At 36.9% G+C, this 27,642-nt stretch overlaps 1 protein-coding gene across 1 annotated transcript in view; it reads right to left on the bottom strand.

Annotated features, from left to right (window-relative positions):
* LOC128524740 (butyrophilin subfamily 1 member A1-like) overlaps positions 1 to 27,642 on the bottom strand; it is a 59,855-nt gene that overhangs the window by 29,924 nt on the left and 2,289 nt on the right. Inside the window, exons 3-7 of the mRNA XM_053497464.1 lie at positions 26,581 to 26,931; positions 14,581 to 14,859; positions 14,197 to 14,298; positions 3,514 to 3,546; positions 3,149 to 3,175 (exon numbers count right to left, since the gene is read on the bottom strand). Of these exons, the coding sequence (XP_053353439.1) occupies positions 3,149 to 3,175; positions 3,514 to 3,546; positions 14,197 to 14,298; positions 14,581 to 14,859; positions 26,581 to 26,931 (792 nt within the window). The remainder of the gene's footprint in view (positions 1 to 3,148; positions 3,176 to 3,513; positions 3,547 to 14,196; positions 14,299 to 14,580; positions 14,860 to 26,580; positions 26,932 to 27,642) is intronic.

The raw sequence follows: 27,642 nt of genomic DNA on the forward strand, positions 1-27,642 counted from the left end.
TCAACCTAAAGTTATAGCTCATTCTATACTTGATTGTGTTTCTAAACCTGGTCCATGGGTTAATTGGCTCTCAATTAATAAATTCTGTCGCGTTCCAGCTCCTTCTGGTACTTACTGGTTGTGTGGAAGTACCGCATATAGCGAATTACCTGCGAGATTCAATGGCCGATGTTCTTTAATCTATCTTCTTCCTGCCATGAGACCTCGACACCCAAATCCTAAGAACCAAGTTACGAGTAAGCCTAATTCTACTCCGCAGCATGTCATTTTAATACACTGGCTTCCTACAGATCGCTCAGAAATTAATTTAGATGTTCCTAGTTCTTGTGGACCAGTAAATTGCAAGGAAGCCGAATGCATTTGGTATAAGAACGGGAAAGTGCACACTGCCATAGAGAGGGGAGTTCAAAAGGTACCCCCAAACGCTAACCTTCATGACAATGGTACCTTAACACTCTTACCAACGAAACAGGGATATCAATCCTTTGCCGACTCAATCAACCAATCTGAAATTCCTATCTCTGTGACAGATAAGCTGCTGTCGGATATTGCTTTTTATTCTGAAGTTGATGCTATTTTTACATTTAGTAGTAATGAACAAAAGTGCCCAGTGAGTTATCAACTTCACACACGCTCCTATAAGGAAAACAGTCCTATCAAGGTTATATCATTTGCAGCTAATGACCCTCGTCCATGTGTTGAATATTTTACATGCAGTCAGACTTTCTGGAGTAGATCACTCGGTGCTCTTATTCCTAATTATGGTATTATGGTTAGTTTGGATCAGATCCGTATCCTATCTCATGAAATTGAGAAATTGGCTAATGACACTGCCCAAGCCCTAGGTGTGATATCTACCACACTACAATCACATCGCATGATGATTTTGCAAAATCGAGTTGCTTTAGATTACATCTTAGCACAACAGGGGGGTACCTGTGCAGTTGTAGGCCCTGAATGTTGTACGGATATTTTTGACCCTACCTTAAACCTAACTCACTACATTAAAAACGTAGAGGAGTTACGTGATCGTGTTATACATATTGATCAAGTTAACTGTGATGGTCTAGGGGCCTGGCTAGGTTCCTGGTGGATTTATGGCCGTGAAATCCTATTAGCTTTCATGGTTTTCCTTTTTATTCTTCTGTTGGCTTATGTGGCTATTCGTTGCTGTTGTTGGTGTGTCTCTAAAAGCGTAAAACACACTCAAATAGCCGAAACTACCATAATATTGACTCCTAGGCCTAATGCCTACATTTGACATGACCTTTTCCTTATATTATGCTCGGTACGCGGGTTAGAAGTCTAAGTCCTATTCCGTTGTGGAATATGTAAACGAGTAATCGCCTGGCCAGTGGTTACAGATTGTAAGACATGTTTCAAAAGATTAAGCTTGCTGTTATGAATGCTTTTAGGGCATTCACAGGGGGGAATTGAAGGATTTATTTCTAATTTTCCTTAATATTTTGTATGAATATGGCACTAATCATTAATAATGGACTTATGTCAGCGTGATCTTTATAAGTTCCTTGTTTACTTAATACATGTCCTTGTTTACTTAATACATGTCCTTGTTTACTTAATAAGTGTCCTTGTTTACTTAGGTCTCACATGATGTTTTTAACCTTGATTGTATTTTTCTTCCTTTGTTTTTCCTTTCTTGGCCTTGGGTCGATGTTTACATCGTAGTATAAAATGGATGTTTTGCCATTTATGTTCGGATTTCATTGCCCAGGCTGACTGATTGACGCATGCATGCAAATTAAAACTATCTTCTCCAGCTGAACCCTGGCTCTGAGTCTCCTGATTCCTTGATCATCTAATGCTCTGGTCAGATCCAGAAGATCTTATTTTTATTTACAACAATCCCATGTCTAGAACCGACCCTGGCTGTAAGAGCTTATGACAGACATGGGAAGATATTTCCTTTTGGAGATAGCGTTGGATTATTAATTAAGAAACCTAAAAAGAAACCAAAAGAAAACTGAAAACACAAAATAAACAGAGCTCTGCCGTCTACGCAGGAACGGACAGGATTCTGGAAACTAAAACAAAAAAAACTAAAGATGCTCTCGGGGCTTATGCCTTTAGGAAGAGAGAGAGTAGAGTTTGTGGTTTGTGCACTTTAACCCGAGAGTGCGCACTAAACTGATGCGTGTCGCTCTTCCTCACTTTCTCGCTGGTGTCTTAGACAGACAGAGGCTTGGGCTTTGCCTGTGTCTTCTTCAGCGCGCTTTGTCTTTGGCCCTGACACATTTTACCGGTGCGACCGAATGATTACTCCATGTGGTATCACGACCTGGCCCGTTCTGAACAGTTTATGCGCGGCTCAGCCCCTCGCGCGAGCCGCGTTGTTACATACATATCCACAAATACTTTAACAACATACACTTATCATGAATTGCATTTTATATGAATGCTACATATGAGACGCGTGCACAAACACATACTTATATAATTTATTCACATACAAACACATATTGTATACACATAAAAACATAATATATTCAGTAAATTTGTGAATTACACTCAAAGTAATTATGAAGTCTGATTTGATTGGTACCATTAAACATTATATTTCGATTTATGTCTATGTTTTGCTGGCAAAATACATTTTAGGCAGATATAAATAAATTTTGATTAATTTCAATACCATTTAAACAGAGGCATTGCCATGTCGTTCATTGTTTTGTCCCTGTTAAGAAATTACAAAAACTATATAAGAAACTTTTAAAGCACGAATTTGGGCATCTCATTTTATCATTATGAAAATAATATGAAGCACATATACACACGTTCATTATGAAATACCTGTTGTAAAACAAAATAAAATTCATGTTTGTTTTAGCATTGGAAACAATATTGTTTTAGGCTAAATAATTATACACAATTCATTGTTGTACTTGGCCTGGCTTTTAGATAAAGTCCTTCCATGGAAGGACCTCTATCTATTTAATGTGTAAGTTTTCTAAAAACAATTTTTCTGACCTATTTACTAAAGCACATGAATTTTATTGTTTAATGTGCCAAGCACAAATATATGCTTTGTAAAAGTCAAAGATTCTCTCTCTCTCTCTCTTTCTCTCACAAACATACACACAATATCTCTCTCTCACACTCACAAAGGATAAAATAAAATTGTTTTTACCTGAAGACAACTTCTTCTTTAATAACTCTGAAACATGAAGCAGTATTTTATATAAATTTGTCTCAATCCAATTAGATCCGACATAACCCCCATGCATATACTGCCAGTGTGTGTCTCTGGAGATTGCGTGGCTCTGTGTTTAATTGTATAACAGCCGTTAGTGATGATTGTGGCTGAAACACCTACTAATTTCCTAGTACTCATGAGTGTCCACATACTTTTGGCCGTGTGGTGTAGATAAACGCTAATGTGCAAGGTAAAGATAAAACTTCATATCAGAAAACTATGTATATTTACTGTAATTTCTTGTGGCTTCCTACTAAATATTCAATATTATTTTAAAAGCACAACAAGTTTATTCTCACCTGCGTATTTCTCCACCTTCTGAAGCTCTGAGGCTGAAACAGATTAAATTGTTTTAAGTATTTTGTGTAAATTCTATAAAAATACCTGTACAGTATGAAAAAAATAAGTGGTATAATATAGTGATAAGGGAAATGGACAGCACAAAAACGTAATCATCAATCATGTTATGTTGTTGGTCATTCGGCTGCTCCCATCAAGAGGTCGCCACAACGGATCACCTGAGCCAACCATATGTTTGCTTAATGAGGAAACACATGTAAAACATTAAAGTTACAGCTCAGTTATGATCCTATTGAAAATATTTTATAAAGTGACTGTGTTGATCTCTGATCTTTTTATTGAATCCTCTATAAAGTGAAATCAGACTCATCAGATCTGTCTGGCTCGTGTCAGTTCTGATGACTCTAATTATCACTTCATAGAGTGAAATGTATAAAGATCTCAGTTGCATGGTAGTGATAGCCTAAGAACAATAGGATACTCTGTATCCTATTGCTTCTTTTACTATTTATCAACTTAGGCTTTCAATTCCAAGGTATTTTCCAGCTGATTTTCCAGTAATATTTAATTATTTAATTTGAGCTGAACAGTTAATTGCATTGGTCATGAACACAACGAAGTAATTCTTGTTAGATAACAGCGTTTCTCTTTATTTTCTTAAATCCTTCACACTGACTGCTTCTGCTAATGATTACAGCTATTTGTTTGACAGACTTTGTCCTGCTACTGTATGTATTTCCTGTACTTCACAGTAAGGTAGTCGCAGTGCAGTTCTAATCTGCTCCTCTCTTACTGGCTTCACAGCAACTATACATGTGCTCTCCTGCACACCTTCTGCATTTCTATTTACTGGATCGCTGTTACATGACCAAAATTTTGACCTTTAAAACATCTCAAAAGTATTCAGCCAAAAGTGAAATTATGTGTTTAATTACATTCTCTTTTTGCTTTTAAAATAGTGACAATCAAGATAATGCGAATTTATTTTGTGCAATAAAATTACTGTACAACAATCGATATTTAGTATGAAGTCATTTGTCCTTCAAAACCTGCTTGTTGCGACGAGCCATAGAGTCCAAAAGACATGTGCAGTACTCTGGTGTTGCTCAATCCGTGCCTAATGACTGCTACAGTTTTACAGTTTTTTTTAAATAGTTTAATTGTTTATATTATGTTTATTTAAGCTGAATAGCATTGTCACATAGCCAGTTTTTCACAGTTGTTTAAAAAGTTAATTAGCATAGCTCTTCAGTCAGCGAGGCTAGAACTAATTAGTGACATCACCTGTTTTGTACACAAGGAGAACTATAATACATTGCTCATGTTGTCTTAATACTTTTTGCTGTCTTCTGCCACCAGGAATAACAGACACAGGTGAAGGTGACTAGTGACATGTGACATGCTGGGGATGATGGGTAATGGATTTTGGTTCTTTGACTCTTATTTTGACTAATGGCCACAGGTCATAGCCTCTATTCCTGGGTTTAGGGTCGTGCCTGTAAATATGTTTTGTAAATAAAGAATCATTTAGATTTCACTCCATAGGCCTCCTTCCTGTTTACATCTGGTTGTATGAATCTGAATACGTGAGCTGAGATACCCAGAATTTAGCATCATTCATTTAAAATAAACACGAGAAGGTGCTGTAATTTCTGTTCTCTCTCCTGATCTGACAATGTTTAGTTGTGTCTCTAAGTCAAGGAGGCCAAACAGTCTAACAAGCTCCCAGTTACCTTTGTGATGACATTTGCTCAGTGTGATATTGTCTATGAAAGAGGCATGCGCTCGCAGTAGAAATTATTCTTTTGTTGTCTCCAATTAAATAATTTGTAGAATTTTAAAGCGTAAAAAGTTTATTCTTACCTGCTTTTTGCTTCTCTGAGGCTGAAATGAATGAAGTGGTTTTGAGTTATTTTGTGTAAATTCTATAAAAATAAAAGCAGTATAATATAGTGATAAGGGAAATGGACAACACAAATCAGATTGCAGTTATTAAATGTAATCGTCCTCTATGTTAAATATTTTTTGACTGATAAAGCTTCACAAAGTGGAACATGATGTTACATCTCAGTTATGAGTCACATAGAAAAGACATGATTGAATGTATTGTGACTAATGTGTTTAACTTGATCTTATTACTAACCTGATCTTATTACTGAATTACAGGCATATTTGCACACCCCCTGGACATTTCTATTTATATACAACTTTTATTTATATACAACTTTATTCCCATACAAAAATTCCATAATTCTTTATTTTCTGTATTGTACAGCTAGGTTTTTCTTACTTTTTCTTATATTTTTTATATATTGTATATTATGTATTGTACAAATATTTTATTCTTTCTTAGTTAAATTTACTTCTATTTTCTTTTTCATATTTATTTCCTAATAAAGATAAGGTCACAGGCGGTCGTGTAAGCATTTCACTGCATATAGTACTGTGTATGACTGTGTATGTGACAAATTAAATTTTAATTTTAATTTTTAATCCTCTATGGAGTGAAATCAGACTGAGCAGAACCTGAACCTGAATTTGTAATGCTTGAAAACTATCTGCAGGAATCTTAAGATATTTTAATGTACCGGTTTTAAATTAATCCATATTTAAGCTGAGGTATTGAAATTTAGTTCAAGGAATTTAGGTAAATAAAGAATTATTATTATTGATGATGATAATAATAATAATAATAATAATAATAATAATCAAATAGAGCACTATTGGGTTGACCTTGTTCCTGCCTCCTTCTGGTCTACTTACTGTTGTCCAAATATGGACACTTGATCTGAGCTGCCTAGAATTTGTTAGCATTAATTACAACCTTCACCATGGTACATTGTGTCTCTAAGTGTGTTTTCAACAGACTGGGATAAATTAGTCAGTATTTCTAGTCAGACTTTACAAGAACTAAAACTTCTTAGTTAGTTACAAGAACTAACAAGCTCCCAGTTACCTTTGTGATATTGTCTGAGAAAGAGTCATGCCCTCTCAGTAGTAATTTTTTTTTTGGTATGTTAGGTTTTTTTTCCAATTAAATAATTTGGATAATTTTAAAGCAAAAAAGTTTATTTTTACCTGCTTTTTGCTTCTCCCTTTGAAGCACTGAGGCTGAAACAGATAAAGCGGTTTTGAGTTATACAGTACTATATCTATATACAGTAAATAAACATACAAGCAGATTAAACAGTATAATGTAGTGATAATGGAAATGGACAACACAAATCAGATTGCAGTTATTAAATGTAATCGTCCTCTATGTTAAATATTTGTTAAATGATAAAGCTTCACAAAGTGGAACATGATGTTACAGCTCAGTTATAGAAAACATGTGATTAAATGTATTGTGACTGATGTGTTTATATCTTTTATCTAATTTCTGAATCCTCTATAGAGTGAAATCAGACTGAGCAGAACCTGAATTTGTAATGCTTGTAAACTATCTGCAGGAATCGAGGTATTTTAATGTATTGGTTTTAAATGAATCTATATTTAACATGAGGTATATAACCCTGGGTATAAATTTAAGTATTTTAGCCCTCTATGATTGCCATAGACCAGTGGTTCTCAAACATTTTCTGTCATTCCCCACTTAAGGTGGTGGGCGAATTTTCAAGCCCCACTTGTCAACAAAATTATAACGAAAACGGCCAAGTGTACTATTTATTGAAAAATCTATTTTTAAACCACTAAGATCAAATAACACCAAGTTCAAAACAGATAAAATACACGTGCAATTGTTATAACAGGCTTACTTTGTCACTTATCTAGAGCTTTCTTTCAAAGAAGTTAAGTGGCTTATTAACGTGGGGTGTGTTGTCGATAAGTGTCTTCCTACTTTGTCTCATGCTGTCTGCTGCCAGCGGTTTAAGACAAAAAAACACAGAGGTCTCTCCTCTGCCCCACCATCCCCACCATGAATCCAAGCGCAACATAGGCTTCATCATGTTTTCCTTTCGGCTGGATTTTTGGTTGATTAGGCTGATAGTGCTGAATCACCTGCTTATTTGTGGTCCATGTAACAAATGTATTCATTGACGTTATTATGCTCACTACATACAGTACACTACTGTGTTATGGTCTAAAATGCCCCCGACCTAGACCACGGATTGCCCACCTAAATTCATAGGTTTATGGTTTACAAATGACAAATTATAATAAATGAATTTAATTATAAAGTAAGCAATATATAAAAAAAAGGTTGTATAGGGGGAAAAATATATACATTTTATATATATATATATATATATATATATATATATATATATATATATATATTTATATACCACATGTATATTTTTATATTGCTTATTTCATAATAAAAATCGTTTCTTTTCACCACCGTAATTTTAGACCACAAACAATATTTATTTAGTGTAATTTGTAATAAATAATTTGTTATTTGTACATTGACAAACCCCTGCAAAATAAATGTGCCATAAAATAATACATAATTTGGGGGATTTGTATTAATCGTCTCGACGAGTGTCACGTGCCTAGGGTTAATTATAATAGTAATAATATATTCGATAATAATAAACCTTTGAATGTATGTCCTAACATAATATTTGATAGAGATTACGTGTGTATGTGTTGGGGGTGGGTTTGGGCAATCCGTGGCAGGGGGGCATTTTAGCGCATAACACCTGTTTGTGTCCGCGGTAAAGTAAGTTTTATATTCGCATTTCTGAATTCAATAGCTGCGTAAATAAACCCGCAAATAAGATACCTCTCTACATTGTCCTTAAGCTACATCTGCCTTTAATTATACATGTTTAAAAGCATAAACACCATTATTCTCTACGGCGCAACGAATGATTTAGGGATCATCGCAAAATGCCGCACACCAACAAAAAGCGTAGAACGATACTGATCTTCCCTTCTGTTCAGCGCCGGAAGGATCAAAAAGCAACTTTGTTGCCTCACTGGAAACTAGAAATGCCAGACTAGTACTGCCTGATAAAATAGTAATTTTTAACAAAAATACAGAAACATCAGCATACACATTGGAATAAATGAAATTACATATATAATACCGAATGTTTCCTTATATATTGTTCCTCTGGAATTAACATGCCGACGTTAAACCGTTATTGTTGCACTATGGTTCCACTTTTTCTCTGATGTTATTTTAATTTACTTGTATTAATGATCCATTTTTTTCTGTCATTATTTAGTTTCGAGTGAAATCAATAAAGAAAAGCATACTTTCGTATTATTTTCCACTAATTCCCATACCGTTCATTGCGCCCCACCTGTCATATCTGTATTCCCCACTAGTGGGGCGCGCCCCACACTTTGAGAACCACTGCCATAGACATACTGTATCACATGATGTTGCATTTGGGACCCACAAAAAATACATGAACGAATGTGCAATAATAATGAAGACAAACCTGTCCTGTAAACAAATACGAGTGAACAATGGAGCTCTGTTTTTTTTTTGTTTTTTTTTTGGATAAAAAGCAAGATAATTTTTACATTTCTCAACAAATTTCAATGAGTAATTTTTTTATGTTCAGGTGTTTATGAGCTACATGTAGTAGAAAGTAGATTTGTCTGCATTCTTTTCTCAAATGCTAGGCTGTTAACGTGTATCAGTGTAACGTGAAATTAATTTCTTTAGTGGAACCATGGTGGACAAACATTTGTCATCATTCTCAAGCATGGATTTGGCTTGGCTTTCCTGGCAATACTTGTGATTTCTCTAATGGCATAAAATGTTATGTCACAAATGAAAATGTGTTATTTTTTTCTGTCTAAAAAAATCTAAATGAGCCTTTTTTATGTAATAATTAGAACAAATAGAAGGGAAGATCAACAATTGCACAGCAAAAAGGCATTGGCATCATTCTGTTTTCATTATAAAATTCATTAAAACAGTTAAAATATAATAAACTAAAAATAATATAGAATATGTTTACACAAATTTTTGTGTTATTTATTTTAGGCACATCATATTTGTCAATACTCTTGCCTTAGATGAAGATCAGATCACATTTTATGACAAATCAATACAGAAAACCATGAAATTCTTAAAGGTTCACATACTTTTTTTGCCACTGTACCGCAGGGGACACATGCAGACTAAGGGCAATTTGGGAATGCCAATTAACAGAATCTGCATGTTCTGTATTAGGAAACCAGAGCACACTGGGGAAGCCCACCAAGCACAGGGAGAATAGGCAAACTCCATCCACACTGCAAGATGGAGTCTGAATATTCTCTAGTTTATTAATAGCACAAAGAGACATATAAGACATTAGCCAAGAACCCTGCATCATATCATGCACATCTGCCAAATCAAAAGAGCAAGGGTCATCATCTACTGTGAAATCCAGGAAAAAAAGAGAGGGAAACGACCCATAGGAAATTGTCATATATGTAAGGAATGAGAGAACTTGCAGAGAACAAAGGGAGAGGGAAACCTGGGAAATTTAACATTGTCTAGGGAAAATGTAAGAAGACACTAAAAAAAACCTAAAAAGCACTTAAAATTCTTGCTCCACAGTACATAAATGAATTACTAGTATTTTATGATCTGCTATGCCTACTTCAATCAATAGCTGCCTTGTACAGTTTTTACAAGGTACCTTGTAAAATGAAATATATGTATATAGCTGGGGTGAGAGCTTTTTCTTACAAATCCCTAAAGTTATGGAACATGTTTACAATTCATGTTCGGGACTCAGGCATTCTCAATGTTTAAGTCTAGACTGTGAATGCCTTTTGTGATTTTATTTATTTTTCCTTATGTAAAGGAGAAATCTCAGGGGACTTGCGGGCAGGAGCGGATTAATGCACTGCAGCCTCGGGGCCCCATGTTGGCAGGAGACTAGGTTCAGCAGGTTATTTTTTTATTATTTTAATGTAGCTAAAAAAAAAGCCCACTTAACCCCTATTTCGCCATGAGAAACATTTTTAAAAATTGGTATTTGTGGTCAGATTTGTGAGGTCACTGTATTACTGTTGTGTCATTCTGGGTAACTTAACAGCACAGCAGAAAAATATCAAAAAGAAAATATGATAGCGGAGTACAAAAACGAAAAGCACAAAAAGAATTTCCTAAATTGACTGGATATTTTAAAATTGCAGAATCATCATCTAGTCATCCAGAAAATGCTGATCCACAGCAAGAGAAATCACTTTAGTAATGAGTCAGACAGGGGGACAGATTGTTCAACCACGGGAAACGCCACTATGTTGTACGAGTCCTGCCATGACAACTTCACCTGATGCTGTTTACAGGGCAAAAGGCGCTTGCTGAAACAATGGCAAATCCCCCTACTTACACTATGTACTTTTTGTGCTGTCATAGACCAATCGTCTCCAAACTTGATTGGAGGTATCCTACTTACAAGACATTAAGCAAACATTTGTATTCTTTCATCCATCTCCGTGCAAGATCTTCAGATGGGAGCAGCTAATCTCTAGAAAAAATATGCCGGAGATCTGGTGGAAGATCAACTTCTTAAAGTGGTATTTGTTAAGATACAGGTAACCCTGTGTTGTTGAATACTTTGGAGACCAAGACTGAATAAATGTAAAAAATCAAATTGAGCCACTAATTCATCTTTATTGAGACGCAATCACTTGATTTATAAGCGAAACTTCGAGAAAACCCAGAAGTGTTTAACAGTTAAGGAGTAGCGGCGCTTCAGTTCTTGATAAGTTAAGGGATATAAAAATGTCTGTGTTAGTTTGGCTTTAGAGTCACTAATGCTCATTTACGAGTCTTATATTGGTTCACTTATCTGAATGAAAACCAAATGAGTAAATTTTTTAAAACATCACTTCAAACATGTAGTTACTCCTGAAAATGACAAAGTAAAACCGTTGAAAATATAAAACCCCTTTGAATATGAAACAACACATAGCTTTAAAACATCATTAAAATTCCAGAAACAGTGTTTTACACTCTGGTGGTATATAGCCTTATTAATATATTTTACTTTTTATCATAACTAGATATTCAGTTAAAATTTATCATCTTTGTCTTTACATGATTCTCTTGTTCTCTTTACCCAGAGTTCCGTGGTGGAGGATTGGAATTAGAGGGGTGACGGCCGGCCTTTTGAAGCTACTGTACTGGAGGAGCCTGAACATGGTATTGGAGGGGACTGTAGTCTTTGAGGGTCTGGGTGACATACAGCAGCTTTAGCAGTGATGTTTGGTCAGGTCTGTGCTCTAAACATTGAATTCCAAAAGGACTGGATGTACACCTATGAAGCCATCCAAACGATTATTATTGGACTTATTATTGGAGAGACACTCTTGTTGACATAGACTCTTTTTTTGTGTCTGACACATTGGAAAAATAGTTTTTAAAAGTCAAATATTTGCTAGTTGTAATGTTGTAATGTAAAATAATTAGTAAAATAGTGATAAGCATATGGTGGTCTCCAGGTATTTTATTGACCTTTAAGAAAATTAGAATGGGTATTCTCATGTTTTATGCAGATCACTGTTTTAACTTTGACTAGTTTTAAAAGAATAAAGTTTTTAAAGTATTGTTTGTGTGTTTAAATTGTCGGAGTATTGTTAGGCCAACCTATTTTTATAGAAAAACGTTGACTTGAACAATGGGAGACAACTTGTCTTTTTGAATAGATGAAAAGTTGGGCTAAGTCAACCCTAGAGAAATATAATTAATTGAGCCCACAAACAATACTACTTAAGTGGACTTAAATACATTGGAACCTTGAATTACGAGCACAAATATTTAAAAACACTCATAAATCAAAGCAGATTTTCCCATAAGAAATAATGAAAGCTCAAACTATTTGTTCCACAGCCCAAAAAAATTAATACATAAAAATAATTAATAGAAAATATAAAGTAAAAATAAAAAACAAATTAACCTGCACATTACCTTTAAAAAAAAGTAAAAATAAATCCGACAGATATGTGTTTCCGTTTATGCACGCAGGCGCTGTGTGTGTGTGTGCGTGTGTCTGTGTGTGTGTGAAGCTAAAGTAAGAGAAGAGGAAGGATCAGTCCCTCCCCCCTATCGTCTCACACAGTAACACTTGCTTCTCCTATTTGAGTTGAGACCTTCTTTTGCTTTATACGCATGCACACTTGTGTTATAATGAACAGTACATGCGCGCTGTACACACACGTATACAAACACAAAATAAAAGATGTTTTATGCGTACACGCATAGTCACAGTGTTATAGTACACAGTACATGTGTGCACGAATGTTGATTATACCAGTAAGACCAAGCAGGGGAGACCCAGCAGGTGAGACGATTACCCACAATTCCGCAGCACAAGAGAGAGAAAAAACGTTGGCTCAGTTGTGATCACGTGATGCTTGGCGTTAAAACAAGAAGTGTATGTGTGATACATGATACTCGGCACTGGTAAACCAAGACTTATTCGCTTTTTAAGTAAAAATTTCTTAAAAATCTTTGCTCGTCTTGCGTAACACTTGCAAACCGTGTCACTCGCAATCCGAGGTTTCACTGTATTTGAATTACAAATTGAGTCAACTTAAGATTTTGAACTGGGTACACAATTTGTCAAATAAGCAGCAATATAAATTATTTTGTTTGGCGAGCAAATTTCTACAAAAATTTAGTAAACTATTTTGAGGTGGCCTTTTTATTTTTACTGTGCACTTTTATTTCTGTTTCTATAAGGATGCTGTGATTTTGCCTGATAGGATGGACTGTACTATTGTTGCACCTGATGGTTTCGGAAGTTAAAAGCTAATATCTGGCTAAAAGATGGACTGTAAATTCCTTTTTTCCTGTAGCTCTGTCATAAAGGTTGTCTCAATGTGTGTTTAAGCTAATGTGCTCTGAATGTGCCCAGACATTGGAGCTGTGTAATATTTGTAACATGCTATTGCACATGGCACTAAGTTACATAACCACCTTAATCCGACACTTATAGTTTTATGGTGAACTGGTATGTTTTAATGTCACTAATAATTTTAAAACTGTAACTGCAATGAACCATTTTGTACCCAATTCTTTATTAGTGGACTTATATATTTGCACATTTGATCTCATATTATACAGTTATGGAAGGTATTTTATTTTTTAATTATCACACTAATCACGTATTACCCAAATGAGTATGGATACCCTTTTAAGTCTTTTATTACCCCCAATGTTTTTTCTTTACGTCCTCTCTAATAGTTTTCCTTGCCACCATCACCTTCAGCATCCACTGCTTGGGAGACTGATAAAGTCATATATTTATAAAATTTCCCATTTTAATTTATATCTAGAATTTTTTTTGGTTTGTTTGTTTAAAGCTTCTCAATGTCCATTGTTAAAGGAGTAATACAAAATTTTTTTTTATTAAATTGATTGAGGTGCAAGTATCAATATGCTGATTTGCACAATGTTGCAGAATTAAGCCACACTGCAAACATTTGTGTTTTAATTGAAATCTTTAATATATGACTACGCTAAGGTTTCTAAGAGCTGCGAACAGTAAATCTCATGTGTCCTGTAATAATACCCTGATGTGCAGACAGAAAGGTGATACTCTCTCATTTATTAAATATCTTTCTTTTTTTTAACAAAAGGATTGTGAAAATGTTAGTTAATAAATAAAGAAACTGAAATTTAAAGACAGGGATGAATTAAATTTTCCGCTTTACAAAAAGCTGGACTTGTTGTGTTTGAATGTGCTAGAAATGTTAAAAAGGAATTTTAAGATTACCTTTACTGTAACAGATAACAGCAGTTATTATTGCTCCAAGAGTAATAAGACATGCTGACAGTGAAATGCCGACGTCCCACTTCCAAGCCTCAAAGACTTTACCTAAAATGAAACCAAGCCTGTTACAGATATTTTTATGAACCCAGGCAGGAATATTTCCTAAATGCTAGACGTAACTGTAAAGACAGAACACACACACACAAAAAAACTCAAAAATGCCCAAGTTCTAATACTGAAATATTATCTTTATCATGTTCGTGTTTCCTCTTTAATCACCTCATATGTAAAGACAACAGTAGAATGTTACAATATAAATCTAAAAGTTTTTTTTATTATTCTTATTAACTCAAGTTTTTTTTTTCATGTATTAATGATTTGACTTACTATTAATTATAACCTCTGTCTCCATCATGTGATGTTTTTGTTGAAGTCTGCAGTAAAATTTGTTGGAGTCACTATAATCATGAACAGTGATGCGGCGTTTCACACTGAAGCCCTCAGTGTCTCTGTCAATCTGTGTCTCTTCAGCAGGCAGAGGGTCTCCTTCACTGTTCAGCCACAGAACATCAGGTTCAGGGTTCCAGCCTCTGGACTCACACACTAGATTAACCCCTCCTAAGTTATCATAACTTTCCATCATGATCACTGGGTGGCTTCCCTGAGCTATAATCATAAAAAAGAAGAAAGTTTTAAATATACTGAAATCATAATAAGCTTTTAAGGTCACATAAAGAGCTAAACAAGAAGCACTTGTGTATTAAAATCAATTCCAGAAAGGCTAACTTTGTTAGCAAACACACACACGTTTTTGTTCCAGACTATTTGACACAGTCTTTATACTGAGGTACCCTGACATTACTGAGGAGAGCTTAGACGCGCAAGCGCTCAACTAACGAAACTTCGAGAAAAACCCAGTTAATTAACAGTTAAGGTGTAGTGGTACTTTAGTACTCGTAAGTTAAGGGATATAAAAATGCCTATGCTAGTTTGGCTTCAGAATCACTAATGATTATCTACGTATCTACAGTATCTTGATTAGATACCCGGTTATTTTAAAACATCACTCCACACAAACAAAGTAAAACCATTGTAAATATCAAACCTTTTGAATATGAAGCAATACGCGGCTTTAACCCATCATTAGAATTTAAGAAACAGTGTTTTACACACACTGGTGGTAAATAGCCATATTAATATCTTTTATTTTTATCATAACTAGATATGTAGTGACGGCTGGCCTTTTGGAGCTACTGGAGGAAAGTGAACTAGAGATGAGAAAGAAACCCGGATACATTAACGGATTCGAATCCTTCTGAATCACTTATTGAACGGATCCGAGTCTCACGAGTCACTTGAGTCAGTAGGGATTCTGACTGCGTTTTCCTATAGTATGCCACTAGAGGGCACTTATCTATGGAGGCTCTAGAGTCCATTGAATCCTTGGACGTATCAATCTTTCATTTTAAACAAATGTGCAAAATATTTTAAAATGAAGAAAATAATTATATAAATATATCAGAGGTATCTGAATTTTTTTAATCGGTTAAAACAGGCATCTGGTATGGTTTGATTCAGTTAAAAAAAGATAGTGAAGCCAGGATTTGACCTTGGGTTTCATGTCAATTATACATTATCCATTGTATCCATTGAGCTAAAGCATCACATGCTTCTTCTTCTTTTTTGTCTTTTGGCTATTCCCTTTCAGGGGTCGTACATGCTTAATATTCCCATTTTGGTGTTGTGGGGTTGGAAACAAGGCTGGCGTGATACGAATGCCAGAGCCGTTTTTCATTACATTTTTCATATGTTTGGTGGTTAATAAAAGCAGATTATAGAGCATTACGTCCAATCACATAATCCCGGAAAAGTTAAATAGCTGCAGTTTGTTGTGTCATTGTGATACAGATTCAATCTGCTTTTGCCATGGTTCTCCACTAGGGGCGCTCACCGAATCCTTAGAATCCATCGAATCTTTGGACTCATGAACACACTGAATCCCTCGGATCTGGCTGTTTCTAGGCGCAACGATTCCAGCAGATCTGCTGAATCCTACAGTTTAGATAAATTAGTACCCGCAATTTTGAGTCTATGTTTCTGACCATACACAACTTGGCTAAACAAAGTCTAAAAAGCTACTTGATCCTACAGTTACTAGCTAACAACTTTTGAGAACAACTGAATGGTGTAATTAGGATCCAAGCACTATAGGGTGCACAGGACCCTCTTGTTTTCCTAAAGATTATTAGGGCCCAGGCACTGTAATGCGAAGAGCCCTCTTGTTCTTCTAAGAATTATTATTAAAAAAAAATACTAATACTCAAAAACTCATCAAAATTTGCAGACAGATTGGAATCTGCGGCCATTAGGAGGTCAGTGAGCCTTGGCCCTGGGAGTGGCACACGCCCGTCACAGCGCCCCTGGAAAATCTTGCTGCATAGGCCATACATAAAGTACTTGCACATCAGTGGCAATTTCTTTAAGACTGCAAGGGAAGCTCAGCTTCCCCTATAATGTCACAAAATTAATGGTCAAATTATGTACTATTGTATTAACATTTTATTGACTAAAAATGCATTCGAAAAGGTTCATCTCAAAGACGAGTTCGTTCAGAATCAGTTAGATATAGCAGGTTGGCTGACTTGATTTTCTTCTCATACATTCCCGTAGCGTCACAGTGCATTTCCCCATTGAAGCCCAGCGTCCATTAACTTCAATGCGGCTGCTTTAAACGTTTATTTTTCAGTGCTTTGAACCTAGACGGTCATTGGATAAATGCTGCGATTATGTCCCGCCCACAGACACTCAGACTCTCTGGGGGTAAATGAGGAGCAAATAAGGAGTGGGCTGGCCTGGACGCCGAGCTTCTGCATGATGATTGGAGGAGCTGTTTAAAGGGCGGAACCCCTTTTTTGATTGACAGCATGTCTTAAGTATACATCAGCGCTACAGAGATTCAAGTTCAGTCCCATTGTCAGGTTATAGTACAAACTTTCGGGTGGCTCCCGCACTTAAATCCAACTAAAAAGTACTGAAAAGAAAACAAAACTCAGGCTCTATATCTCAGCTTACATATCGCATTCGCGTTCAACTTCACACACACCGGACTGCATTACCCACAATGCATCTCCCGCACTGGACTACACTCCCGTCCACAGCTGTCGTAAATCAACCTCTCTCTCCCGCAACAACACGCTCTTTTTTTTATATATTTGCGTACTGACTGGGCCGGCCCACACTGGCCAGCGGCCCACCAGGAAAAACTCCCGGTACTACAGATGGTCCGCCACTACACATGCGGATTTGCAGGTGAAGTGCTACGATGAACTGCTGCACTCTGTATTGTTTGCTGGTGATATAAACCATTTTTGTTTGTACAAATCATTCTTTAAATAATAAAAAAAACATGTTATAGCCTTCTTGACTTTGCTCAGTGTTTCAGCATTGTAAAGTTAGTTCGTTCATATAATTAAAGTAGCTTGTGGAAGGGGAAACTAGCCAGAATTTACATACAAATAACATAATGAATTTTATGATCAAGTCCTAATATGACCTTCCCCTGTTTCAAAAGCTAGCAGCCGCCACTGCTGCACATATTCTTTAAAAATCTTGTATTCCTCTAGATTTCCTTGAGCTAAACAATTTTCCCAGGAAGTCAGTTATTTTTAGTTGTTTGCAAAATGCACCCAGTGGAATTTTAAATACTGAAATACTCCTTTTAGGGAATTAATAAAATTGCTACCAAACCAGGCCAATATGATCTCAACACATTAATAATGCAAAATTGCAAGTAAAGATTTAGATCTGACTTGATATGATTTAGAGCTGATCAAAGTTTATCCAGTTGTTGTGGGATTTGTTAAACAGGAAGTCAGTTATTTTGCGTTGTTTAAAAAAAAACAGACCCATTAGAATTTTATCTACTTCTCTCACGGGATTTATATCATTTTGACCGGACAGGGTCCAATATAATCTCAATACATTGAGAACCCAACATTTTGAACATCTTGGTGAGCCCTTGAACCTCTGGCAAATGATAGGAAACCAGAAGTGTCTAATAACTGTAAATTGAGTGATGTACATCAAACCTCAGTTTTATGTTAAGAAAAAAAAGCTGCTCACAATGACATGCAAAAAGTGAGTCTCCGTCATAGCGCAATCAACTGGCAGCAGGAAGTGTTTACTTTAGGAAATCTCTAATATTTTGTCACAAATTTTCAACTAATTTGATTCTAAATCAGGCACAATAATTTAAAGACATGGCTGATGTGAAACTATAAAGGATTTTTTTGTGTTGAATTGTGTTGCTATGGCAAGGTTTTAACTTAAGGAAAAATAATATTCTTATTTCTTACGGGTAGAAAGTTCTAATGTTTCAAACATTTTTACATAGAAAGAACAAGTGGTTATGAGTAAATTTGCTTAGTTTCAGGATTTTGTTATGGTCAAACGGCTCACAACTAATTTTTACATATATGAGCCCATTGACTAGACATGGTTTTGGCCTGACTCCTGCAGTACTAAACTATGTCCACTAGATGCATTTCTTCTTGTTCTTTTAATATGGCTTTATGTTTACAATTTTAACATATACAGAAATAAACAAAATTTAATTAAAAGATAAACAATATAAACATTTTAATTGCCCACTGTGCAACATTCAGTCTGGTGCACAGGGGCGGCGATATACAAACCACACATACATCCTACACACACTAACCATCCTACACACACACACACACACACACACACACGCAAATACACACACACACCCATGCACACACACACCAAAGCACCTGCAACATTATCATCTTCACCAAACCAAAGCCCTTTATAATTTCAAAACCCCGAGGATGCAAAATTGCAATAAGATTTCAGATATCTCAAACGGTTTAGTCATGGTGATGTCTAATGCTGAAAAGTGGCTAATAACTTCATACACAAACACACGTACATATATTTATATACACACACACAGTATAGACATTAGAATTTAGTTGCTGAGTCCCTTTTGACATCAGTGGACACTGTTATAATTTGTTTCATTAGACCCAAACTGTCACTTTTGTCTTTTAGGCATTCCCCTTTAAGTGCATGTGCACTCTTTGCTCGCTGTTTTTCTGGTGTGCCTGGGCGGCGATGGCACAGGAGTTTGGGCCCGTCATCATTGTTTGCAACTATATTTAGGGCCCAAGCACTATAGGGTGTGCAGGACCCTCTTGTTTTCGTACGGATTTTTTCCCCACTATTTTGGACTTTATGGGGGTCTTAACATGCCCAAAAACTTATGAAAATTTTCAGACAGGTTGGAATCTGCTGCCATTAGGATGCCTGAGAGCCACGTGGCCTGGGGCTCTCAAAAGAGATTTGGTACACACTTGATCATATGCACACAAAACTCGTTACACATTTAGAGCTCATTGAGCTGAACAACTTCCGATTAATTTTAATATACCCCTCCTAGGGAATTTATACGATCGCCACCAAACCGGGCCGATGTGATCTAAGGACATTAAGAATGCACAATTGTAGAGGGATTTTTGATATCTCAAATGCACACACACACACACACACACACACACACCCACACACACACACACACACACTCATACTTTACACACATACACACACATTACAAAGTTAAAACTCACACACACTCTCTCTCTCTCTAAAGCACGCACGTAGAAACACAGACACTAACAATTCACATGTCTCACACACACATACTAACACACATCACAAATGTCAACACAAACTCACACACCACGCACACAAACATGTCGTTATTTTGTGTCATTTGCTAAAACGCACTTATTGGATTTATGATATACTTCTCCTAGGGAATTTATACAATCGCTACCAAACCAGGCCTATGTGATCTAAAGACATTTGTCTTTTATGATGAAAATTTTTAAAAAATCTGCCAGATCTTTACTCCCACCCCAACCTCTACACTACAATTTTAGGCCCCTCCCCGAAAACCTAAGAGATTCAGCACATCATGTCATCCTTCTACAACCTTTCCATTGGACCCAATCTCTGCTCTAGGTCATCTCACAGTACATCTTCCCCTTCATCATCAATCTTACTATATCATCTGGTATTGTTCCTGCTGAATTTACAGTTTTTTACAGACGCTAGGACACATTTCTCAATACTTAGGTCACTTTTGCAAAACTCTTCACACAATTCTCCTGACTGACTTTCAGCCTGGCAAAGCAGTTCATTTCACATTCAAAATGCATTACAACTAGCAAAACACTTTATTCAGGTCTCAAATATACTCATTCTTCCCGAACACTAGCAAAGGTCGACAGCCGACAAACACACATTGTGACCCACAAAATAATGACCTAAAAAACACTAAAAACATGTAGCATTACACAGTGTTTTCTTGTGTAAAATAAGGACACATCTCTGTTAGAATTGCAATATATATTGTTTATATCTGCAATATATGTTACTGGAATGAATTAGACATTATGCAGAATTTGTCAATATTTTATTTTGTTTATTTTATTTTATTTTTTTTGCACAAAGTTATTCCAAAATTCTTTCCCTTCCCCCTGTGTGAGGTAACCGTTGAGTCCTAAGCAGAAATGCAAAAACAATTACACAAAAGTTTTTTTACTTCTGAAATGTGCAACTGAGTCAAATGCCCCATGCAGAATACAAGTTACCTGTTGGTTTGCCGGAAAACATATGCCACTGTAGAGCGTTGCAGATTTGGCTGCACTCTCTGACCAGCCTCCATGATTTACTACATGATCAATTACAGTAGCTCTGATCTCATCTGAGACTACAGCTCTTGATCTTATTCTTCTTCCACCATGCATTCTTCCACCTCGCCCCCTCCCAGCCACTCTTCTTCCTCTTTCAGCCACTTCTCTATTTCTGGCTGGGTCCATGTTTACATCACAATCCAAACCTATTCAGCAGTTGTCTCCGTTTGTAATGAAATTGAAAGAGTAACACCTGTGTAGATGTTCATCTACAATGAGAATTAGCTGTGGCTGGTTTAACTGCATTTTTAGATTTAAAATATGTTTCAATAAAATATTGCCAATGAATTTTGCAGTCTTATTCAGTTTTGCATTATGTTATTGTTTGAACATAAGTTTAACAGTTTTGAAAACAGTATGTAAGCACATGCAAAGTGTCCTGTACGTACAAAGATTTTTGGTAGTTGTTGTGTCTGAGTGAGAAAAGAATTCATGAAATTTGAGAGATGTAGTCATTAAATGCATTTTGTGCCAAAACAATAATAATTGATCCTCAGTTTAGCTATGAACTTTTTTAATAATAAAATTGTAAATATTAGGCATAAAATTGAAGTTTTGAAACCGAACAATGTAATTGATGCAGATGTTAATCTAACCATGTCAGATCAGAACCTAGAATACTTTACTCCCCTAGAAGAGAATGAACTAATTTCACTCATCTCTTCTGAAAATTCATCAACCTGTATATTAGATCCTGTTCCGACACATTTTCTTAAACAGATAGTACCAGCAATAACAGAACCCCTGTTAAGAAAAACTAATTCTTCACTCTGCATTGGTTATGTTCCAAAATCTTTATTAAATTAGCAGTTTTTAAACCGATAATTAAGAAACCTGACCTCGACCCCTGTCAGCTGTCCAGTTACAGGCCAATATCAAACCTCCCCCTTATCTCCAAGATTCTGGAAAAAATAGTAGCGGAGCAACTATGCTCATATCTACATAAAAATGGCATACATGAACTGTATCAGTCAGGATTTAGGCCTCATCACAGTACAGAGACAGCACTCGTTAAAGTAGTTAAATGGGGTCATACGGGCCTACATGCACTTTTTTAAGCTGTTTGGACTGAACTGTGTGTTAGGAGAGTGCGTACACAACCACTCTACGATGATAAAGAGCCGCCCAGTGGTTTTCTTTTCATTTATTACAATAACATGTCCCTACTTAATTTAAACCAAAAACGACTGAAGAAAACAGGCTCGGGCTCTATATTTCAGCGTTTTCCAGTTTGGACTGCATTACCCACAAAGCATTGCCCTACACTCCCGTGGCTATACTGGGGGGGCGGGCTCAGCAGAGATCATAAGCATTTAAAGGAACATGCACTAAAATAGGTTGCTGAGAACAGAGCTAGTTTTTACCAGTTAAAAGTAGTGGGGTTTTTTTGAATTTTTTTTATTAAATATATTACAAACTTTTCATTAGGACCCTAAAGAGCATTAACAATTAATGAAAAATGTGTCTGGATGACCCCTTTAATGACATCCTATTGGCCTCTGATCAGGGTTGTGTAACTATGCTTGTATTACTCGACCTTAGTGCAGCTTGTAACACCATTGATCACGCTATTCTTCTTCACAGATTAGAAAATGTAGTAGGAATTAAGGGTACAGCCCTCTCCTGGCTCAGATCCTATCTGACCCATCGTTATCAGTTTGTAGACTTAAATGGTGATTATTCTGCATGTTCTCTAGTGGAGTTTGGCGTTCCACAAGGTTCAGTTTTAGGTCCACTGCTTTTTTCCCTTTACATGCTTCCTCTGGGCAACATAATCCGTAAGCATGGTATTAGTTTTCATTGTTATGCTGACGATACACAGTTATATGTCTCAGCAAAACCTGATGAGAAAAAACAGCTTACTAAAATTGAGCAATGTGTGCAGGACATAAGAAATTGGATGCTAATTAACTTCCTTCTGCTTAATCCAGATAAGACAGAAGTTCTAGTCATAGGACCGCATACAGCTAGGAGTAAAATTTTAGATCACACCGTAACTTTAGATGGCCTTTCTGTTCCATCAAATGCAACAGTGAAAAACCTTAGTGTGATTATTGATTCCAGCCTTTCATTTGAAGATCATGTAGATAATATTACCAGGATAGCATTCTTTCACCTCAGAAATATTAACAGGGTAAGAAATTTATTGTCGCTAAACGATGCAGAAAAACTAGTTCATGCTTTTATTACCTCTAGGTTGGACTATTGTAATGCCTTACTGTCTGGTTGTTCAGCTAGATGCATAAATAAGCTTCAGCTAGTCCAGAATGCATCAGCGAGAGTCCTCACTAGAACCAGAAGATATGAGCACATCACCCCTATCTTATCTTCACTGCATTAGCTCCCTGTGAAATTTCGCATTGATTTTAAATTCTACTCTTGACATATAAAGCATAAAATGGTCTCGCACCGCAGTACCTGAGCGAACTGCTAGTGTCTTACGATCCGCCACGCCTACTTCGATCAAAGGATGCAGGCTGCTTGTCAGTACCGCGTATTATGAAAAATACAGCTGGGGGCAGAGCTTTTTCTTACAAAGCCCCAAAATTATGGAATAGTCTTCCAAATAGTGTTCGGGACTCAGACACAGTCTCAGTGTTTAAGTCCAGGCTAAAAACCTAGCTATTTAGCCAAGCATTTTTATAAATAGATTGGCCATATGTAAAGGAGCAGATCTGGGGGACTCATGGACGTAGAGTATTATGGTGAACTGGTATGTTTGGATGCTGTCTTCCTCACTCTCATTGATCACTCAGGTTTGCTGACGGTGAGGTAATTGTTTGCTTTACATCTCAGGAAGCCCTCATGTTTGTGTTTCCTTCTGGCTCTCCCTTTTAGTTATGCTGTCATAGTTAGTCCTGCCGGAGTCTCTGCTTGCACTCTACAGTTAATTTTGTCCACATCATCCTCTTTATGCATGTTGTCTTACTCCAAGCTGCATAGGCTCGAAAGCCTACTACCAATTAACCATATTAGGTGATGTGCATCTCTGTAATGAGAAGGGGTGTGGTCTAATGACATCAACACCCTATATCAGGTGTGCATAATTATTAGGCAACTTCCTTTCCTTTGGCAAAATGGGTCAAAAGAAGGACTTGACAGGCTCAGAAAAGTCAAAAATAGTGAGATATCTTGCAGATGGATGCAGCACTCTTAAAATTGCAAAGCTTCTGAAGCATGATCATCGAACAATCAAGCATTTCATTTAAAATAGTCAACAGGGTCGCAAGAAGCGTGTGGAAAAACCAAGGCGCAAAATAACTGCCCATGAACTGAGAAAAGTCAAGCGTGCAGCTGCCAAGATGCCACTTGCCACCAGTTTGGCCATATTTCAGAGCTGCAACATCACTGGAGTGCCCAAAAGCACAAGGTGTGCAATACTCAGAGACATGGCCAAGGTAAGAAAGACTAAAAGACGACCACCACTGAACAAGACACACAAGCTGAAACGTTAAGACTGGGCCAAGAAATCTCTCAAAACTGATTTTTCTAAGGTTTTATGGACTGATGAAATGAGAGTGAGTCTTGATGGGCCAGATGGATGGGCCCATGGCTGGATTGGTAAAGGGCAGAGAGCTCCAGTCCGACTCAGACACCAGCAAGGTTACTGGTACTGGTTTGGGCTGGTATCATCAAAGATGAGCTTGTGGGGCCTTTTCGGGTTGAGGATGGAGTCAAGCTCAACTACCCAGTCCTACTGCCAGTTTCTGGAAGACACCTTCTTCAAGCAGTGGTACAGGAAGAAGTCTGCACCCTTCAAGAAAAACATCATTTTCATGCAGGACAATGCTCCATCACACGTGTCCAAGTACTCCACAGCGTGGCTGGCAAGAAAGGGTATAAAAGAAGAAAAACTAATGACATGGCCTCCTTGTTCACCTGATCTGAACCCCATTGAGAACCTGTGGTCCATCATCAAATGTGAGATTTACAAGGAGGGAAAACAGTACACCTCTCTGACAGTGTCTGGGAGGCTGTGGTTGCCGCAATGTTGATGGTGAACAGATCAAAACAATGACAGAATCCATGGATGGCAGGCTTTTGAGTGTCCTTGCAAAGAAAGGTGGCTATATTGGTCACTGATTTGTTTTTGTTTTGTTTTTGAATGTCAGAAATGTATATTTGTGAATGTGGAGATGTTATATTGGTTTCACTGGTAAAAATAAATAATTGAAATGGGTATATATTTGTTTTTTTTTAAGTTGCCTAATAATTATGCACAGTAATAGTCACCTGCACACACAGATATCCCCCTAAAATAGCTAAAGCTAAAAACAAACTAAAAACTACTTCCAAAAATATTCAGCTTTGATATTGAGTTTTTTGGGTTCATTGAGAACATGGTTGTTGTTCAATAATAAAATTATTCCTCAAAAATACAACTTGCCATTATACCATGTGTGACTGTGACCATACCTAACTGCCATCTCTTCTCTTCCTCTCTCCCCCCCCTTTCTCTTTCCTCTCTCCCTGTCTCCCCCTTTCACTCCTTCTCTCTCTCTGTCGAGCTACACATGTCGTTCTCGAGCTGCCAGTGATCCAGACTCCCTCTGCTCTCCAGACCTGTCTGACCCATCCTGGTGCCCCGCTTCTGGCTGAAGATCTCGTCACATGGATGCGCCGTGTGTCTCTCTGGGATGCGTCTGGTGTCTGGGGATGATTCTCTCTACCTAGAAAATGGTTCTGGCCTTGACTGGTGTTGGCAACTGTTTCTCTGGGGACTTGACAGTTCGATAGTTCAGGACTGGAACTTCTTACAAGTCTACCTGGGTCTTTAATACTGTAACTACCTGGACTCCATATTAACATCAATTAACATCAGCTATTATAGCTGAACTGGCTGCCACCTAACACACTGTATAAATGCAGATCATTTACTGCTTTCTGTTTCACCCAAATGAGGATGGGTTCCCTGTTGAGTCCAGTTCCTCTCAAGGTTTCTTCCTATTACCATCTCAGGGAGTTTTTCCTTGCCACTGTCGCCCTCGGCTTGCTCACCAGGGACAAACTGACCATTTTGATTCATACAAATTCACATTTCATACAAACTTAAATAATTCTTTTAATTGTGTAAAGCTGCTTTGCGGCAATGAAAATTGCTAAAAGCGCTATACAAATAAAATTTAATTGAATTGAATTATGCATATGACACTAAACTAATTCTCTCCTTTCCTTCCTCAGACACTCATATTTCCACTTTAATCAGACATGTTATCTTGGATGGCAGTTCATTGAATTAACCTTAATCTCAGCAAAACCAAATTGCTGTTCATCCCTGGTGATTCATTACCATCACGACTTTAGGATCCTCTGGACAACACTCGGGCCACACCTTCAGTCACTGCCATGACTCCCCTTTTCTTTCAACACTCCTGATTTATCTTGTTAAGCTAATTACCAACACTTCCTGAGTTTAATAAAAAATTGTTAGAGGAGAAAACTCTGAGTAGGACATGGAGTTCTCCAGGACTAGGGTTTGAAACTTTTGATTTAGTCAGTCATTAAGCTAACGCCCATTCTAAAACCCAAACAAACAAAAATATGAAAAAAGAAGGTCTGCTGTAAAGTTAATTGTGTAAAGCTTCAGTGTGGAAATGTTACTTACCCTCAACTCTGATGTAAACAATCATGTCATCATAACAGGACTTGTCCTTAATGAGACACATATATACTCCTTCATCAGAAACTCGGACAGGTGAGAGTTTGAGTGAAGCGTTGCCTTTCTGTAGCTCTTCTTTGAACAGTGATGTTCTTCCTCTGTATGATGGAGTCTGCTTTTCATATCTGTCTGCATAATCCCTGTAGAGATGCACTAATAAGGGCATTTCCTCTATCCTTAGCCACTCCACTGTCATGTCCACAGCACTGGTGTTGGGTTTGATGAAACAAGGAAGGACCAGATTTTCACCAGCAACAGCATCAAGAGAAGCTTCCAGACCAACCACCTTTAATTGCTCTGTTTTTTTTCCAAAAAAGAAAATAATAATAACTTATAGATACAATGGTCAAGACAGAAAGAATTAGACTGTCAGAACAAATGAATAAAGTCCCATGCAAGGAGGAAATCTTCAATCAGACACTGAGTGGAGTTTTTCCCTGACATGGGGAGTAAAAACCCATGGCAGTGTCAGTCAGATGTTTGTCTCAAATAAAACACTTACGTCAAAACAAAGCAAGGCTTATTTAGGCAATTATGCTGTCTGGTCAAAAAAAAGTCACCATTCAGAAGGGTACAACTATTGGGCTGCAGCAAGCAAAGAAAACAATTTTAAAGGAACTGTTTAATGTTTAACACATTAAAACCTGGACGGATATTGCTGAACCATCAACTTTGTGTAAGAAATTTGGGGTTTGGCCTCATGACTGGAGATCACTTAAACACTTGGTAAAATTTGGCATGATAAAAATCAAAACTATATAATAGTTAAAGTTAGAGTGCACTCAATCACAGGACTGGGAGTAAACTGCAGTGTTGCTGTAAGAAAACCACTTGTTAGTGAGACTAATCAGAAAAAAAGGCTTAAATTTGCTAGGGAGCCTAAACTTTGGACTTTGAAAGGTCATGTGGTCTGCTGAGTTCAGTTTGACCCTAGTCCAAAAAGTTATGGTGCAACAGGGTAAGGAGGGAAATGCATAAAGCGATGCACCCATCATGCATAGTGGCGAC

This window comes from Clarias gariepinus, chromosome 1, assembly GCF_024256425.1.
Source record: "Clarias gariepinus isolate MV-2021 ecotype Netherlands chromosome 1, CGAR_prim_01v2, whole genome shotgun sequence".
Taxonomy (NCBI): domain Eukaryota; kingdom Metazoa; phylum Chordata; class Actinopteri; order Siluriformes; family Clariidae; genus Clarias; species Clarias gariepinus.